A 16,257-nucleotide genomic window follows, 5' to 3' on the forward strand; every position below is an offset into this window, starting at 1 on the left:
AACATCTGGGGGTTAATTTCTATGTCTCATGCTCCAATTCCTTTAAGAAATGGAGGTCTGCCCCAAGGTCTGGGATAGCTACCCTCTGAGGTAAGGAGTGGTCAGCTTAATTGCAGGCCGCACTTAGTAGTACTGATATTTACTGACCGTCCACTGGGTGCAAATGCCGTTTACCCCGCCTAGGAATTAGATACAAGTGGGGTTTCTGGAAGACCTGGTAGACTGGTGGGAAAGGTGAGATTCTGTGAAGTGAGTTCAGTCATTTGTGAATTTTTCGTTGATGTTTGCTGAAGTTTTCTTTCAGTTCTGGCTCTACAACCTGCTAGAGTCAAATTTTATAGGAGATAATCAATTTCCCAATCATTTTCTTTATCGACTATCCCACTATCAATTACAACAATGCTTTTAAAGATACGTATGCTTATAGCGTCTTACTTTTCCTTAACATCAAATCAATCGATCGTATTTATTGAGGGCTTACTGTATGCGGAGCTCTGTACTAAGCACTTGGGAGAATACAATTTAACAATATAATGGACATATTCCCTGCTCACATCAAGCATACAGTCTAGAGGACTTTATAAGGCTACTTGATTTTCCCCCAAGGAAGGGGAAAATAAGGGGAAACTCTGTGGGTGGGGGAGAATGCACGTAAAGGGGAAATTGAGGTGCAGCAGAATGTAGACGCTTGTACAAGCGTCTAATTCTTCAGGATTCAGAACTGGGAATCCTGATTTTTGACTCCCAGTCAGGCACTCTCTGCCTCTACCCCACTCCTCCTTTAGCGTGGAATGTGGTATGTGAAACCGGATGTTCCCTTGGACCAGCAAATGCCTAAATTGGGGTTCTCAGGTTCTAATCTATCCAGAGCTCAATGGGGCCCTTTGATATTGGAATGGCTCCTCCGCCTGTTTCAGCCAACTTCCATAAAGTTCAGAATTTGGTGAGCGGTTCCCTTCGAAAGTTTACATTAAATATTCTGCCACTCATGGCTCCATATGGAATTGTTTAAGTTTAAAGGTTAGAAATAAATACCTTGCCTCAGACGTACCGTAAGGCTTTGTCCATTGAAATGCAGCAGCTGTTTCATTACTAACACAGAGCAGGTAACAACGGCTCAAAGAAACTGCACTTTTATGACAAGTTTTTCTGGGCCGGCTTCAGTCACAATTACTCGATGCCGTAGTTCTGAGCCGGACTCTTGTGGTCCCGGAGGAAAGATAATGGCTTTACCCGCCATCCTCCAAAGCAGTAGTGGCTCAGGGGATGCCCCAGTCCACTGCTAAGTGGTCCCACTGCTCAGAGAGCAGACCCCCTTGCCAAGTACCCGCAGTGGACCTCTGCCCCTCTCAGATCCAGCACAGCTTATGCTGTGATTCTGTAATGTCTCCTATAAATCCAGTTCCAGGACATAAGCCCGGCTGTGGACTCTGCCACCAGTAACAGAGACCTGGATTCAAACTTCATAACTTTTCCGCATCAAGTTTTTTTTTTCTAAGATTCGAGAGAAAAACACATATCATTGTAGCAGTCTGGTTTCCATCGGTCATGAATCAAACCACTCGGGTTTTCAGTTGGAGAAAAATATCCGTAGGTATAATATTCAAAAAATATTTTTTCCAACTTCCTAAAAAAAGCAAAACTTTGTTAGTGCTCCTGAACACATCGAAATATCTTGGGACTGAGAATTCAGAAGCATCTAAGCTTCCTTACAAGATCCTAAGATTTTAAAAATCCTAACAAGAAATAGAATAACAAAAGTAAGAAAGCATTCGATTCCATTATTTTATGTGTGAGTGTCTGTGCGTGCGTATGTGTAAAAAATATAGATGTATGTGCGTGTTGGTGAGAGACACCCGGCTGAGCTGTCTCCCTGAATTCCTGAAACAAACCGATCCTAAGGAAGTAGTTTCCTTGGTAACCGTAACCTCATGAAAACTCTTAGAACTTTCTACTCTAGTTGTGGGGTCTTTTAAAATGTCCCTGTTAGCGCAAGAGATATTTCAGAATCAAATATTTTGCAGCTGTTGACAGAGAGGGGAAAGAGGAGGAAGAGAGAGGAAAATATTGAGCCCTTTAAAAGATGTCTCGAAGGCATAAACACATTCCTTTACATTTCAAATCTAATGGCTGTGTAGACTTTCCCTTAGGTGGTAGTTTGAATCTTTTTAATGATATCGTAGAAGGGGAAGCACCACATGAATGGCATCAAATTCCTCTAGGGAAACCTTGATTTGAGTACTCAGGCATATGTACTCCTATACAGATATCAATGCTGACATGTTAGTAATGCATTCCATCGTGTCCTAATGATACAGGGTCTTTCAGAGAGTGGATTTTTTCTTTTAATGGGGAACATCACCTTGGAGTAAGTGGGTTGATTAAAGACAGCTCTGTAAGCCGAATGCTGAGAAAGACCCTTTATGTACACTTTGGTTTTGTGGTTTGACAATTGCTTTCTAACTCAGATCTGCTCTAAATCTCCTCTGGGGAAGTTTTTTTTCTCTTAAATTTGATTTAATCAAGTATTAAACGATATTCCTTCAGCTAGATGCAGACTTTTAGGAGGGATTAACAGGATTGTCAGCTACAGCCAGGAAAAGGGTCTGGTTTTGACATTTGAGTCATGCCATCCCCCAAAAAACAATGAAGGATTTGTGGAAATATCTGTAGGACTGTGAGTGGGGACCTCCAAGTCTCCCCAGAAAACAAGAGGATGGCGGTGTAGGTGTGCAGCACCAGGTCGGTTCCATCTCCTATCTTGTATGACTTTTTCCTTGAGAAAATAAATGATCAGGAATGTTTTCTGGAGGGACCTGATGCGGGAATACATTTCAGAGAATGGAAACCAGATGAAGGAAGTGCTTCAAGAGGGAGGGAGAAAAGTAAATTCAGGAATTTAGTATGCTAGCAATTGGTGTCTCAAACTATTTTCTAACGTATTTTTTTCTACTCAATCTAATGCCAGTTTTAGCTGTCTTAATGTGGCCCAGATTTCCCAAATCAGGGCAGGCTGAGCAGGAAATCAGTGGATCAAGTTTAGGGTACTTATGGAGTGGGTTTTGCTTAGAAAACCTGCCCAGGGGAGTCTTGCTATCCCACCGCGAACTGATCGAAGACCAAAGATGAAAGAAGATGTGATTAAGGCGGAGGTTTCATTAATAGAGTAATCCTGGAAAGGCTTGAGATGTTATTTTACAAGGACAGAAACCTGTTCGGGTTGGGGAATTGTCACCTCTAGATCCCCATTCAAATGCAACTTGGGAAATTTTAGGCATCTGAAAGATACTCAGTTACCTCAGTGGATAAGAAAAAAGGTATCTTGCACGTGGAATGCTGTCTTTCATCCAAGGATCCCCCAGCACATGAGAGACAAGTGAGTGGTGATGTCACTGAACCATAGAAAAAATAGACAAAGTACATTAAATAACTTCCCTAAGGTCACACACATCCTTAATGGAATCCAGGACCTCTGGATCTCTTTGGCCAGGCCTTTAAACCACATATGAATAACTGACTAAACATAACGGCCCTGTCTGCATGAAGCCAAGCGTGTTTTTTCAGGGAAATTTGCTAATGGAAAATTCTTTTTTTTGACCCAATTCTCCATTGCAAACCTCAAGATCGAGCCCAAACCTAATGTGCAGAGGGATCACGTCCCGCATTCAGGACAAGCCGACTGCTATTCCCATCACTCAATCAACCAGTGGTATTTATTGAGCATTTGCTGTGTATGCAGGGTCCTGCACTGAGCTTGGGAGAATACAATGGAGCTGTATTCCACACCCTGTCCAGAAAGTGCTTGCAGTCTTGTGGGGAAGACAGACAATAAAATCAATTACAGATAAGGGAAACGGGTGAATATGAGGATATAGAAAATCAGCGCTGTGGGGATAGGGGTGGTGTGAGTATCAAAGTGCATAAAGGGTATAGTCCCAAGTGTACAGGTGACAAAGAAGGGAGGGAGAATAAGGTGGGGAGATGAAGAGTTAGTCAGGGAAGGCTTCCTGGAGGAAATAATGATTTTTAGTAGGGCTTTAAAGATAGGGAGTGTGGTGGTCTGTTGGATATGAACAGGGAGAGAGTTCCAGGCAGGAGAGAGGGCATAAAGAAGGCATCAACAGCAAGAGAGATGAGATCGTGGCACAGTAAGTAGGTCGGTTCTAGAGGAGTGAAGTGTGTGAACTGTATTGTAGTGAGAGGAGATGCGGGGAGGCAGGAGGGTGAGAGGGAACTGCAGCCGGTGGTGAGGCATCTTTGTTTGAGTTGTGGAGTTGGATGGACAGCCACTAGAGGTCTTTGAGGACTAGAGAGGCGTGTGCAGAATATTTTTTTTTAGAAAAATGATCTGAGCAGCAAAGGGAAGCGGGGACTGGAGGGAGAAAGGCTAGAGACAGGGAGGTCAGTGAGGGGGCTGACGCAGAAGTCAAGGCAGGATGTTCCCCCACTCATTCATTACATTCCCTTTTCTTTATATCAAGGGGAGCAGTGTGGCTTAGTGGATAGAGCACAGGTCTGAGAGTCAGAAGGACCTGGGTTTTAATCCCGACTGCCACTTGTCTGCTGTATTAGCTTGGGCAAGTCACTTAAATTTTCTTTGCCTCAGTTACCTCATCTGTGAAAGGGGGATAAAAGCTGTGAGTCCCATGTGGGACAGGGAAGGTGTCCAACCTGATTATCTTGTATCTACCCCAATGCTTAAAACAGTACTTGACACATAGTAAACACTTAAGAAATACCATCTTAATCATTTATATCTGGTTACCTGCACAGGTCAAAGACTTCATAAATTCAGAGCTCCTGGCACAACTCTATTCTTCTGAAGACCAAAACACCCTGATGGAGGAGTCAGCAGAGCAGGCTCAGCGTCGAGATGAAATGCTCCGAATGTACCAAGCCCTGAAAGAAGCCCTAGTTATCATTGGGGACATCAACACCGCCACCGTATCCACTCCTGCGCCTCCCCCAGTGGATGATTCCTGGTTACAACATTCCCGCAGGTAGGGAGGAGCTCTTCAGGTTCTTGGAGGTCTTTCACGATCCCTCTGTGCGTAGCATCACTTGAAATGAGCTGAACAGTAGAGTGTCCGGCCAACCGAGCCATTTTGGCACTGGGTTAGGATCCAGACTGGTAAGATGTTCAATAGTGCCCCTCTCATTCAGGGGGCTTGCTGGCACAAAATAGAGGGACTGGTGGAGCTAGAGTGCACAAAGGCTGACAGTCCAGATTTACCACTGCAGATGGTTGGCCAAAAGCACCACCACCCAAAGTCTTACGAATGGGGCTATGGGAGCAGTTTTATGTTGAGGCCTGACCAACGCCTACCGCCCAGGATACTGGAGGATGCAACCCATAAAGGCCAGAGAAACTATCAAATGGTAGAGAAGCAGCATGGCCTAGTGCAACGAGCACGGGCCTAGGACTCAGAGAACCTGGTTTCACCACTTAACTGCTATGATACCTTGGGCAAAGTCACAGCTTCTCACTGCCTCAGTTCTCTCGAGTGCAAAATGGGGATTCAATACCTGTTCTCCCTCTTACTTAGACTGTCGGACCACATATAGGATAGGACCACATATAGATATTTTGTATCTATCCCAGAGTTTAGTACAGGGCTTGGCACAGAGTATGCCCTTAACAAATACCACAATTATTATTATTATTATCAGGTAGCTGGCCGAGGGTCACGCGTTCGATCATCAGAGACACCTACAGAAATATATTTCAAAATATCTAAGGAAGTTTCAAAATATCTAAGGAAGTTAAAGCAAATACCTTGCTGCCTTGGTGCTGTTTTCTTTTCACCCTCATAGTGTCTTGATATTCCTCAAACACCAATTCCAGGTCACCCCATTGCCGCTGCTGCTTCTCAGCTAACAACTGCTGTCAATCAATGATATTTATTGAGTGCTTACTACGTGCAGAGCACTGTGCTAAGCTCTTAGAGTGGGCAGACACATTCGCTACCCACAGCGAGCAATGCCACACCATTTGAGATTTTGCTTCACTGTGATTTTGAGGCATTTTTACTGCTCGCCATGTTTACGGTTTTTCCATTTCAGCTCACCATAGAGCAGCTGTTGGATATCTTGCCGTCATCCATTCTCCTCACATCCCACCCAGCAAAAGTGTGATGTGACAAGCATCGTTTTGGCTTAACTACGTTTCAGGGCCTCATTGATTGGTTAAGTATCCTGTGTTGGGGGCGTCGGCGGAACTGTTGTAGAGGTTGAGTATCACGTCTTTGTTAAGTCCAGGTCATAAGAATAATAATAATAATAGCAGTTGTGGTATTTGGTAGGCGTTTCCTATGTGCCAAGCCCGGTACTAAGCACTGAGGTATATACAAGATAACCAAGAGGGACACAGTCCCATCCCATATGTGGCTCCGAGTCTTCACAGCTGTTCAACAACTGTTAAATAGTACAGTTGCTTTATTTACCTTCAGTTTGGTCTGAATCTAGATGCCACGTTGACACTTCACTTTATCAGTCTCCCCAAAAGACATACTAATTTTCCTGATACAGTTTTCTAATTCTTTGCCCAACCTTACATCTTGGACAGTGTGCAGTTCTAAGCACTGGGGTAAAATATAGCAATCAGGTTGGACACAGTCCCCGTTCCATTTGGGGCTCACAGTCAAAGTAAGAGGGAGAACAGCTGTAATAATAAGATTAATAGTAATAATAATTATAATGTCATTTGTTAAATGCTTACTATGTGCCAAGCACTGTTCTAAGCACTGGGGTAGATACAAGATTATCAGGTTGTCCCACGTGGGGCTCACACTCTTATTCCCCATTTTACAGATGAGGTAACAGGCACAGAGAAAGTTAAGTGACTTGCCCAAAGTCACAGCTGACAAGTGGCAGAACCGGGATTAGAACCCATGACCTCTGACTCCCAAGTCCGTGCGCTGTCCACTAAGCAACTCTGCTTCTCTCTTCTATTTAATCCCCATTGTACAGATGAGGAAACCGAGACACAGTTTCTTTCCCAAGTGACTTGCCCAAGGTCACACAGCTGGCAAATGGCAGAGCCAAGATTAGAACCTAGGTCCTCTGACTCCCAAATTTATCTCTAGAGCACGCTGCTGCTTTTGCTAAAAGCTGTTGGCATTGCAGATAACTCAGCATACTTAGACCTTCCAAGGAATTTGAGCTACAATTAAATTATAATGTTCAACCGCCAATACTATATAAACCTATGCAAATGAGTCAAACAAGGAAACCCAATATTTCCAAAACTGTGTACAGACATACGAGAGTCACTATTCAACAGATTCAAATGGCGAGAGAGGATCAATATTACCAGTAAGTAAGTGCCAACACTGTGATGTCTGCATTTTTTTTATTTTTTATATTTGTTAGCACTTACTATGTGCCCAGGCACTGTACTAAGCGCTGGGTTAGATACAAGTTAATCAGTTTGGACTCAGTCCCTTTCCCACATTGGGTTCACAGTCGTAATCCACATTTTACAGATGAGGTAACTGAAGCACAGAGAACTAAAGTGATTTGCCCAAGGTCACATAGCAGACAAGTGGCAGAGCTGGCAATAGAACCCAGGTCCTCCTGTCTCCCAGGCCTGTGCTCTATCCAATAGGCAGCACTGCTTATATTGGCAAATGACTCTATAGAATTGAAAGGGAAATGCAAGAAGGAATCACACAAAGTCGATAGATCAGAATTTCAAAAACCAAATTGAATCCACAACAAATATTGCTGAATGGGGTCCATTCATATAAGTGATGAAGAAATGGAAAAAATGGAAACCTACATCTAACGGGAAAATAGACAGGGCAAGCCCAATCAACGATAGATGCGGAAGGAGGAGGAAAGCAACATGGATCGATTTCAATAAAATCAGAACTTCATGGGAAGAGATTGAGCTGCCCATGAAGAAATATAGACACTCTCCCCATCAATGATAACTGAGAAGCAGTGTGTGGCCTAGTGGATAGAGCACAGGCCTGGGAGACAGAAGGTCCTGGGTCTAGCCCCGGCTTTGCCACTCGTCTGCTGTTGTTACCTTGGGCAGCTCACTTAACTTCTCTGTGCCTCTGTTACCTCATCTGCAAAATAGGGATTATGACTGTGAGTCCCTTGTGGGACATGAACTATGTCTAACTTGATTACCTTGTATCTACGCAGGTGCTCAGAACAATTTCTGGCACGTAGTGAGCGCTTAACAAATACCTTTAAAAAACATGGATTGGAATGTTTGTTGATCCCATATGTTAAGGAAGCAATAAGATCTGGGCCCAAGAACCCAACTGACCAGGGTCTTTCCACATTCCACCCAATACCAGAAAGTGAACAAGTGTCAAAGATGAGGTGCAACCCATGTACAAAGCAAGCATTGTTGGACAACAGCTGGAATTCCTTCCTAGCAGAATGAACCCCAAGAAGGAGAAAGTGTCTTTGTAAAAGAGCAAGAATGCACTCACAGATCAGTGACACAGTGGTTTGGTCAGCACGCTCAGGAGATAATAGGGTGATGGGTTGCCAACTTGCATTCTTAGATGAATGAAATAGAACAAGTTGGATTGAAAGATGAAAGAATTAAAAAATCTCGTTGAACTAGTTGCTGTGATACAGATCTACGGAACGGTCTTCAACAAAGAATTGTTCTAGTAAAATTCCTGGACAAGGGATAACTGCAGTATCTAAAATAAATGCAAATAATGCGTCATCATTTAGATACTGCTCTGAGCACAGGAAGTCTTTGTCCTGCTTAACCAAGGTTGGCTCAGGACTCTCTACCAAGTACCGGCTGGTCTGTGGTCATCACTTCCACTCAAAACACAGCATCCACTTTTCACTGATTTCCCAGTGAAAGTATATATGTTCTGCAGTGATAGGTTTTATCTTCTCAACCTTTTTGAAAGTTGCTAAATTGCTGTGGGGAGATGGTGCCATTTGATGTCCGTACAAATTTTTCTATCTCACAAAATGTGCTTTTAGTTCACTTTTTCTTTCCCTGGGCCCTCACTTCCCTTCTTCATTATGCCCACCTTCTCTTGATCCCCCCTAAATCACTAGACTCTATGAATGAAAACATTTGACTCATTCCCCTCCCAACATAATCCCCCCAGGAAATGGCTTAAAGAAAGACCAGAAAGTCAAAGCAGAAGTTTATTACGGCTCTTTTGGCATGCTGCCTGATTTCCTTTATAGCCTAGGCACATGTTTATTTGCACGCCTGCTGATTTATACATAGTGCCCTAAAGTTTTCAGGGTAAACTTTCTTCCAAACAGTGAACGGCTTTCTTTTCAGGAAGTCATTTGCTGACCCGAAGAATCAGGCTCAATGTAATTCTGCACAGTTCTAGAAGGGTGTACGTGTGTTTGTTAATAGAGAGGAGTGGGCAGAAAGGACAGAGTTGAATTGAGGAGACCGTGAGAATCACAGGCCATTCTTCTGAACCCACAGCGGTCTGAAAATGGCAAAGGAATTAGAAAAAATGGTCGGTGGGGTCGGTTCAACTTTCGTTCATCTTCCTCTCCTCAGGTCACCCCCTCCAAGCCCCACCACCCAGAGGAGGCCGACGTTAAACACTCCTCCAACCAGACCCGTATCTGGGCGTGGACCCGCTCCAGCTATACCGTCTCCTGGCCCCCAGGCAGGGGCTCCACCAATCCCATTCCGTCCAGGACCCTTACCGCCTTTCCCCAACAACAGCGATGCCTTTGGCGCTCCCCCGCAAGTCCCGTCACGGCCAACACGGGCTCCTCCCAGCGTCCCCAGGTAAGGCTTCGAGCAAGTTAGCAAGGAGGCTCTGTGGTTCTCTTCGCATAGGAGGAAACGCGTGGCTTCTCGGGAATCGAAAACTGCAGCCACTTCTCGTCTGCAATTTTCACATCCCTGGAAAGGAATAAAAGGTCAGTGGGGCCTGCCTGGCCTGGCTGCCTGCAGGCCTGCCTGCCTGCCTGAAGGCCAGGGTATGAACCGTTCATTTAGCACCCTAGGTGACCATATCAAAATCTCCCATTTACAAACTGACTGGACTGAACTGAACCAAAGAAAACTCAATCCTTCTGGCTGACACTGTGGCATACCTTTCTTTGGGGAATCAAAAGGGAGGATTTCAGGAGGGGGACATAGTTATTTGTTTCTTGCCAGTGACTTCACTTCTTCATATTCAGTGAAGTTTCAGAATGCCATTGACTTTCCAGAAATCGCTCATGCAGTCTTGAAAGCACATTTTTTAAAAATTCACTTCCACATAAACCGAGGGAAATTAGTAAGAATCTGACTTTCACACAATAACGTTTTATGGATGAGAATTTGCGTTAGGGGTAGAGGGGTAACCATGGGCTTTTTCAGAATAAATTGTAGGCATTTAGGAGCAGATTTTTTTATGTATAATCGTGAAGTGAAATAGATTTATAATATATAGGTGGAGCTATGATAATAATAAGCTATAACCACATAAGTATCTGCTCACAAATATCCCCAAACGTTCAAAAAAATGCATCTATTGTAAACTGTACAGACAGTAAGGACTTTAAGGTAGAAAGAAATCAGAGCTCTCCCAACCTTTAAAGAAGGAAAAGAGCACATTCTTCTTCTCCCCTGTGAGGAAGCTATTTTCCATAAAAGACCATGAAGTGAATACATGTTCAGGGCTTCCTGAAAATCCAGCAAAGACTTTCACCTGAATGGGTATTATCCTTCTAGCACATATTCAACATGTCATTCTCCCACCACCCCCAAGCCAAAAAAGAAAGAATGAATTTCAGCACTGTTACCGAAACAAACTAAGAATCTGCCCATCTCCCGGAGTGCTGATTTAGGGAACTTCAGACACAAAGGAATTTTGTCTGCCACAGTGCCAGCAAGAGGGCAGGAGGAGGGGGAGAGAGCTTGCCTAGAAAACAGATGTGGAGAATTTTGACCGATTCACTATTAGAGGGAACCATAGCAGCCTAACCTTGATTTAGTCTGTCTGTCCTTGGGAGGGAGCATGCTTTTTCTTGCCTGCCTAGCGCGATGGCTTTACTTCCGACTTTAGATAAGACAGTTTGCCAAGAGCATGTGTGAAAGCGATCCTCCGACTGCTAAACTGCAGGGTTCAGCTGGGTGGAGCCACCCACAGCATGCCGTGGCTCTCAGAAAATGTCGAGCCTGGAGGGTTTCGGTAGCCGTCGAGGCTGTCTCTGCTGGCAAGAAGAGAAATTTCTGGGAAAGAGGGACACTGAGTTTAAAATACCTTCACCATGGAGACAAATAGGCTAGCCGTTCCATTTAGAAAACAAACTAGTAAACACAAGGAGCCCCGCTGCTGTTTCCTCTAGATTTGGGACAAGCTGATTTTGAGGATGGGGGGATAAACTGACTTTGGAGGCTAGGATTTAACATCATGCCCCCTCGCTCACCTCGGGAGCCTTTCTGACAAGGCACTTCCCACCCCAGTGCTTGTTTTAGAAGCCATCAATCAATCATTGGTATTTACCGATCAGTCAGTGGTGTTTATTGAGGGCTTACTGAATGTACAGCACTGTACTAAATGCTTGGGAAAGGGCAGTATGACAGAGGAGGGAGACCCCATCCCTGCTCATAAGGAGCTTACAGGCTAGAGGGGAAGCCACCATCCGATGGACAGCGGGGATGGAAGGGAGCGAGAGGGGTGTGTGAAGAGAATGCACTCACAGGGGAGAGGAGGAACAAGGTGCTCCTCTTGGGAGGCGAAATCGATGTTTTTCATTTCCTTTCCCCTCTTGTCTGGTGCATCCCTCCTGACTCCCAGCTGCTGTCCCCACCCTAGCCGTAGCCTCACTGTCTAATCAGCTGTCCACAGGTACCCAATGGGGTACCAGGATTCGAAAGTAAACGCCAGGGAGGGAGAAGGCCCGGGCTTAATAGCAGAGCCTGTGCACAGGCGGGATGGAGCACCAGGTATCACTGAAGGGGCAAAATCATCCTTTCAACTCTATAATCTGTAGGCCTCCAGAGACCATTTCCCCTGCAAAACTCAGCATCCCTCCTCAGAGTCACAGATGCCTTGATTTGAAAATGGCCCCAAATTCAAAACAGGGATGTTGCTATGGAATGCAATGGGCAAGTCAGGCCAAATGAGGGAATTGAGAGGGAGATCCCAGTGAGGCAACATCCACCTGAGACAAAATCTGCCAGGATCCTGATGCCTATTATAAGTTTGGTTTTTCGACGGAGAATTTAGCTACGTGCCGCCTGTTTCTAATAAAAGCCAGAGCAGGAATCTTTGCAAATTCAAGCCAGAGGAGGTTTAAGATTTCACACACATACAAAATTTCAGAAACAGTTTTTGTTGAAACTTTACCTTTGTTTTCTATATGTATATATATACACATATATAATGTATTTCCCCTCAGCCCTACCTGGTTTACTATTATTTTTCACTTGATATTTATTTTAAGCCCAAAATACTAATATCCATCATATCCAGGAAAACAGCAGGCTTAGCTTTCCGAGAAGGAAGTTTCATTTTTCAAGTTCCTGGCTTCCAAAAGAGCTCTTTCTGCTCTCTGTGAAAGAGAAACTCATAACGTGACAAGACAACATGAGCAGTGTTCTTGGCCCCTCCCTGCTGGGCTGTAATATTACAAAAGCAATAACTGAGCCTTCAGAGAGAGAGGATTTCGACATTTAGTGTGTTCCTGCACATACCTTTCCCCTGGATAATCTACCACTTCATTAGCAAGTTATGACCTTGCCTTTTAAGACAGAATTCTAATTTTATTAAACCCGATTCAGAGTTAATCAAAGAACTTGCAAACTTACAGAAACCATAAGCTTTCTGCTTTTTTTATTGTTTCCCATTTGAAATGAGCGGGGGGCGGAGGGGAGGAAGGAGAGAGGCGACGGAGTCGTTTTTGGCCCAACATTCTTCGACTTCTCAAGCTGTTGGGTTTATGTTCACCAAGTCTTCCTGTTTGGCAGCAGAAAACATTTGTGGGATGCGTGCCTGTCTTAATTAATCCCATCTGAATTTTAGTCGGGTGCATTGTGGGGTGGAAGGTAGGGGTGGTGGGCGAGAAATCGATCTCCACAAAGCTTGCAAGAATGAGTGCCACTTTTGTTAGCTAGCTGATTGGTCAGCGCCTCTAATTCGTGAGCCATTTCCAGAAGAGTGAAAGTGCCTCGTCCTTCCCCTCTGCCCTTTTCCACCCCCGACTCACCACCCACTCCCCACTCTGAGCTCTTCAGGAAGAACCAAAGCTGCTAGAAAAACCCAGCTGTACACTTGCTCAGTAAGCTGATTTTAAACAGACACTATTAGTCCCATTATGATTTTGTTCCCCTCCTCAAAGATCATAATCTCCATCAAACACTAACTTGAGTTCTCACATGGTTATTTTTGGTTGCCGCTTCTTAAAATTAGTTTATTGGGAAATACAGCTTTGCCATTAACAGAACAAATTAGCTGAATTGGAGTGTGTTTTTCCTGGCGACAAAATTCTCTGGCATTAGTTCATGAGCTCACACTCTCTCCTCCCCTCCCCTTTTCCTGGTCTGGGCTGTCTCGCAGTTATCTAGGGAAAAGGGGCTCATTCCAAAAGAGAGCCATCTTCATCTTCAGTGCTTTCCTTGTGCAGAGCGCCACTCTAGCAGTTTCAGTCTCCCCGTTCCCTACCCTCCACCCCGTAACCCCAAACAGACCACTAACATAAAAAGAGTCGAAATCGGCCTGCTTATGTAAACTCCCTCATCTAGCTGCAGCTCCCTTCTTGGCAGGGAATGTGTCTACCAACTCTGTTACAGTGTATTCTCCCATGCACTTAGTACAGAGCTCTGCACACAGTAAGCTCTCAGTAGATATGATTGATGTAACATTTCAGCATCAGATTTACTTGGGGTTCCAGAGTTGCGCCAGACTTGGCTCATGGGCTCAACTCCCCTATCACAACACCCATGTGAAAAGGCTCCCCACGATACCTGTTTCCTCTGGAGGTCTGTTTGAGAATCAAGTGGTCCCAGAAAAAAGCTCATTCTAAAAGCCACCGACGGAATGTGTCTGAAGGGAGAGGCAGCATTAGGTTCGTGTTCCTTCCTGTTTGGCGAAAGGCCCAAGTGATTCCACCTACGACTTGGGGGCTTCCCTTCTGGGTTGCTGACAGGCTGCAATGTCTTTCTTACACAAATTTCTCCTAATGAAGATTAACATGGACTCATTGATACTTAGGGATACAGGCATCTTGTTTCATTTTTCAGTCGGCCCGTCAAATTTTGCCTAAGGAAATGCCCACAATTCTGAGAAGGCCACTGCATTTTTAACATCAAAATTGGCTGCCAGGGAAGGTGAATCTCTGAGTTGACCTCGATTTTATGGGTTTTATGGGTTAGGCCATATGGCCAACTACCCTGCTTCCGTGACTGGCCTCTTGATTCCTCATGCTGAAGCATGGAGTCGATCTCATTCAACTAGTGGCCCTCTAATATTATGGTTACTTCTAGAAATTGGCTGTTACCTAGATAAACAATGAATTCATCCTCTGATTTATGTTTTAAACTTAATGCTTTCCTTTCTTAGCCTTCCCCCTTCTCACGCGTGCATACACACACACACACACACACACACACACCCTTTTGTTAAAAAAAAAAAAGGAAAAGAAATACTTTGGTCAAAAGGAAGTGGCTCTTATTTTTAGCAGTCCTGGGCTTGAAAAAGGAAAGATAAACAATGAGGGGCATTTGCCAAGAGGAGAAACAGAAGCCCAAGCTGGATGGGGTCTAGTTGATTTGTAAATATAATGAATCTCATGAGATTGCTGTAAAAATGGGATTTGTCATCAAGACTTTGCCCTTGCCTGACACTTTGCTGGTTAGAAATTAGAGACCATGTTAAATTGGCCCCCTTCCCACCCTAGAGAACTTACTTTATAAACAAGCTGGTAATGGAAAAAAAAATCCATTAAAGATGGTTGCCTGGATTAGTGACATTTTGTTAAATTTGAACAGGTTGCGATTGATCCCCAAAACTATTCCTTTAAAATCTAATTTTGCCCCTGATTTTGTCCCGGAGGGCTTGTGGCCAAAGTAAAATTAATTTGGTGGCTTCTTTCTTGAGCCTAAGAAACTTTCATCCCCCTTTCAAAGGCATTTCTCCCCCCCCCCCCCCCCCCATTTCAGTGCAACTTTCAGTGTGCTCTGAATGGAAATAGCCAGATTTTGGGACAGTGACAGAGCGTTATAGGTAAGGTGTAGATTGTTTCCATGTGGCATGTTTTTGCTCATATTTCCCAAATTCCAAACATTGGTGGTAAAGGGGGTTGAAGAAAAATGAAAAAGCCATCAAGATTGCTTCCGACAAACATCAAGGAATGGAAACGCAGGCAGCCCGTCTTAAGTGTAACAATGCTTCCTTGTGTTCCCAGCAGGAGCTGGCATTGGGTTAACCAAACACAGGACTACTTCAGTGTTCCATGATAAATAATACCAAATAGATTTCTCATTGTTCTCTTTGGGGCTCTCTGTTGCTGGCTGCTCTCTTTGACCGGTCTTTCCAAAGGGATCTTCGCTCTAATTCCTGCTTTAGTCTCACCTCATGGATGGAGAAGGACCACTGAGGCAGAAGCCATTCCCATTAGTTCCTCTCCAGTGTAAGATTCACTGTCAAGGATTCTTTTGGGTTTTTTTTTTCTGTGTCCAATCAGCAGCAAATTGTCACCAGTTGGAATCGGCTAAATGTTTGCCTGCAAATTGATAACAGTTTTTTTAAAAATTCTAACCTGTAAGCAAATGCATACTGTGGAGGATTCCCAGTAATAGAAGTAGCCATGGTCGTGATGGTATTTATTAAGCACTTATTTTGTGTGTAGCATTGTGCTAAGTGCTGGGGTAATTTCAAGGTAATCAGATTGGATTGGTTGGTGCTCACATTATGAATGTCAGTGTAAGGGATATATAAAGGATTTCAGGGATAAATCAGTAAGGTCCGTACCGTTTCATTGCTACTGCTGCCTCTTCCTCACCACAACAATCAAGTGATCTTCCACTAAGGAAATTACACTCGGGCTGGACTTGACTTGTCGTTTTAAAATCTGTTTTCCAGTAGCTGCAGTTTTCTTTCATGATAAATTATTGTCCTCTCTCCCCTAAACTCCATCATGGGACCTAAGTCAGGAATGTCATGACAGAACACTCACCTCTTCCTGTAAATCATTGATCACCTTCTTTGTGTGATTAGAATTTAAATTCTTTGTGTGATTATAATTTAGATAATTCTTAAATAATGCTTAACAGGATTGCTCCAACTGCTTTCCACCAGAAAA

General features: G+C 44.0%; 1 protein-coding gene across 7 annotated transcripts in view; it reads left to right on the forward strand.

Annotated features, from left to right (window-relative positions):
* The window catches only part of DNM3 (dynamin 3), a 328,780-nt gene that overhangs the window by 293,037 nt on the left and 19,486 nt on the right, over positions 1 to 16,257 (forward strand). For all 7 annotated transcript variants that reach the window (XM_029081396.2, XM_029081391.2, XM_029081392.2 and 4 more), the window contains 2 exons: positions 4,774 to 5,000; positions 9,515 to 9,751. In XM_029081396.2, the coding sequence (XP_028937229.1) occupies positions 4,774 to 5,000; positions 9,515 to 9,751 (464 nt within the window). The remainder of the gene's footprint in view (positions 1 to 4,773; positions 5,001 to 9,514; positions 9,752 to 16,257) is intronic.

This window comes from Ornithorhynchus anatinus, chromosome 16 (genome assembly GCF_004115215.2).
Source record: "Ornithorhynchus anatinus isolate Pmale09 chromosome 16, mOrnAna1.pri.v4, whole genome shotgun sequence".
Lineage (NCBI taxonomy): Eukaryota > Metazoa > Chordata > Mammalia > Monotremata > Ornithorhynchidae > Ornithorhynchus > Ornithorhynchus anatinus.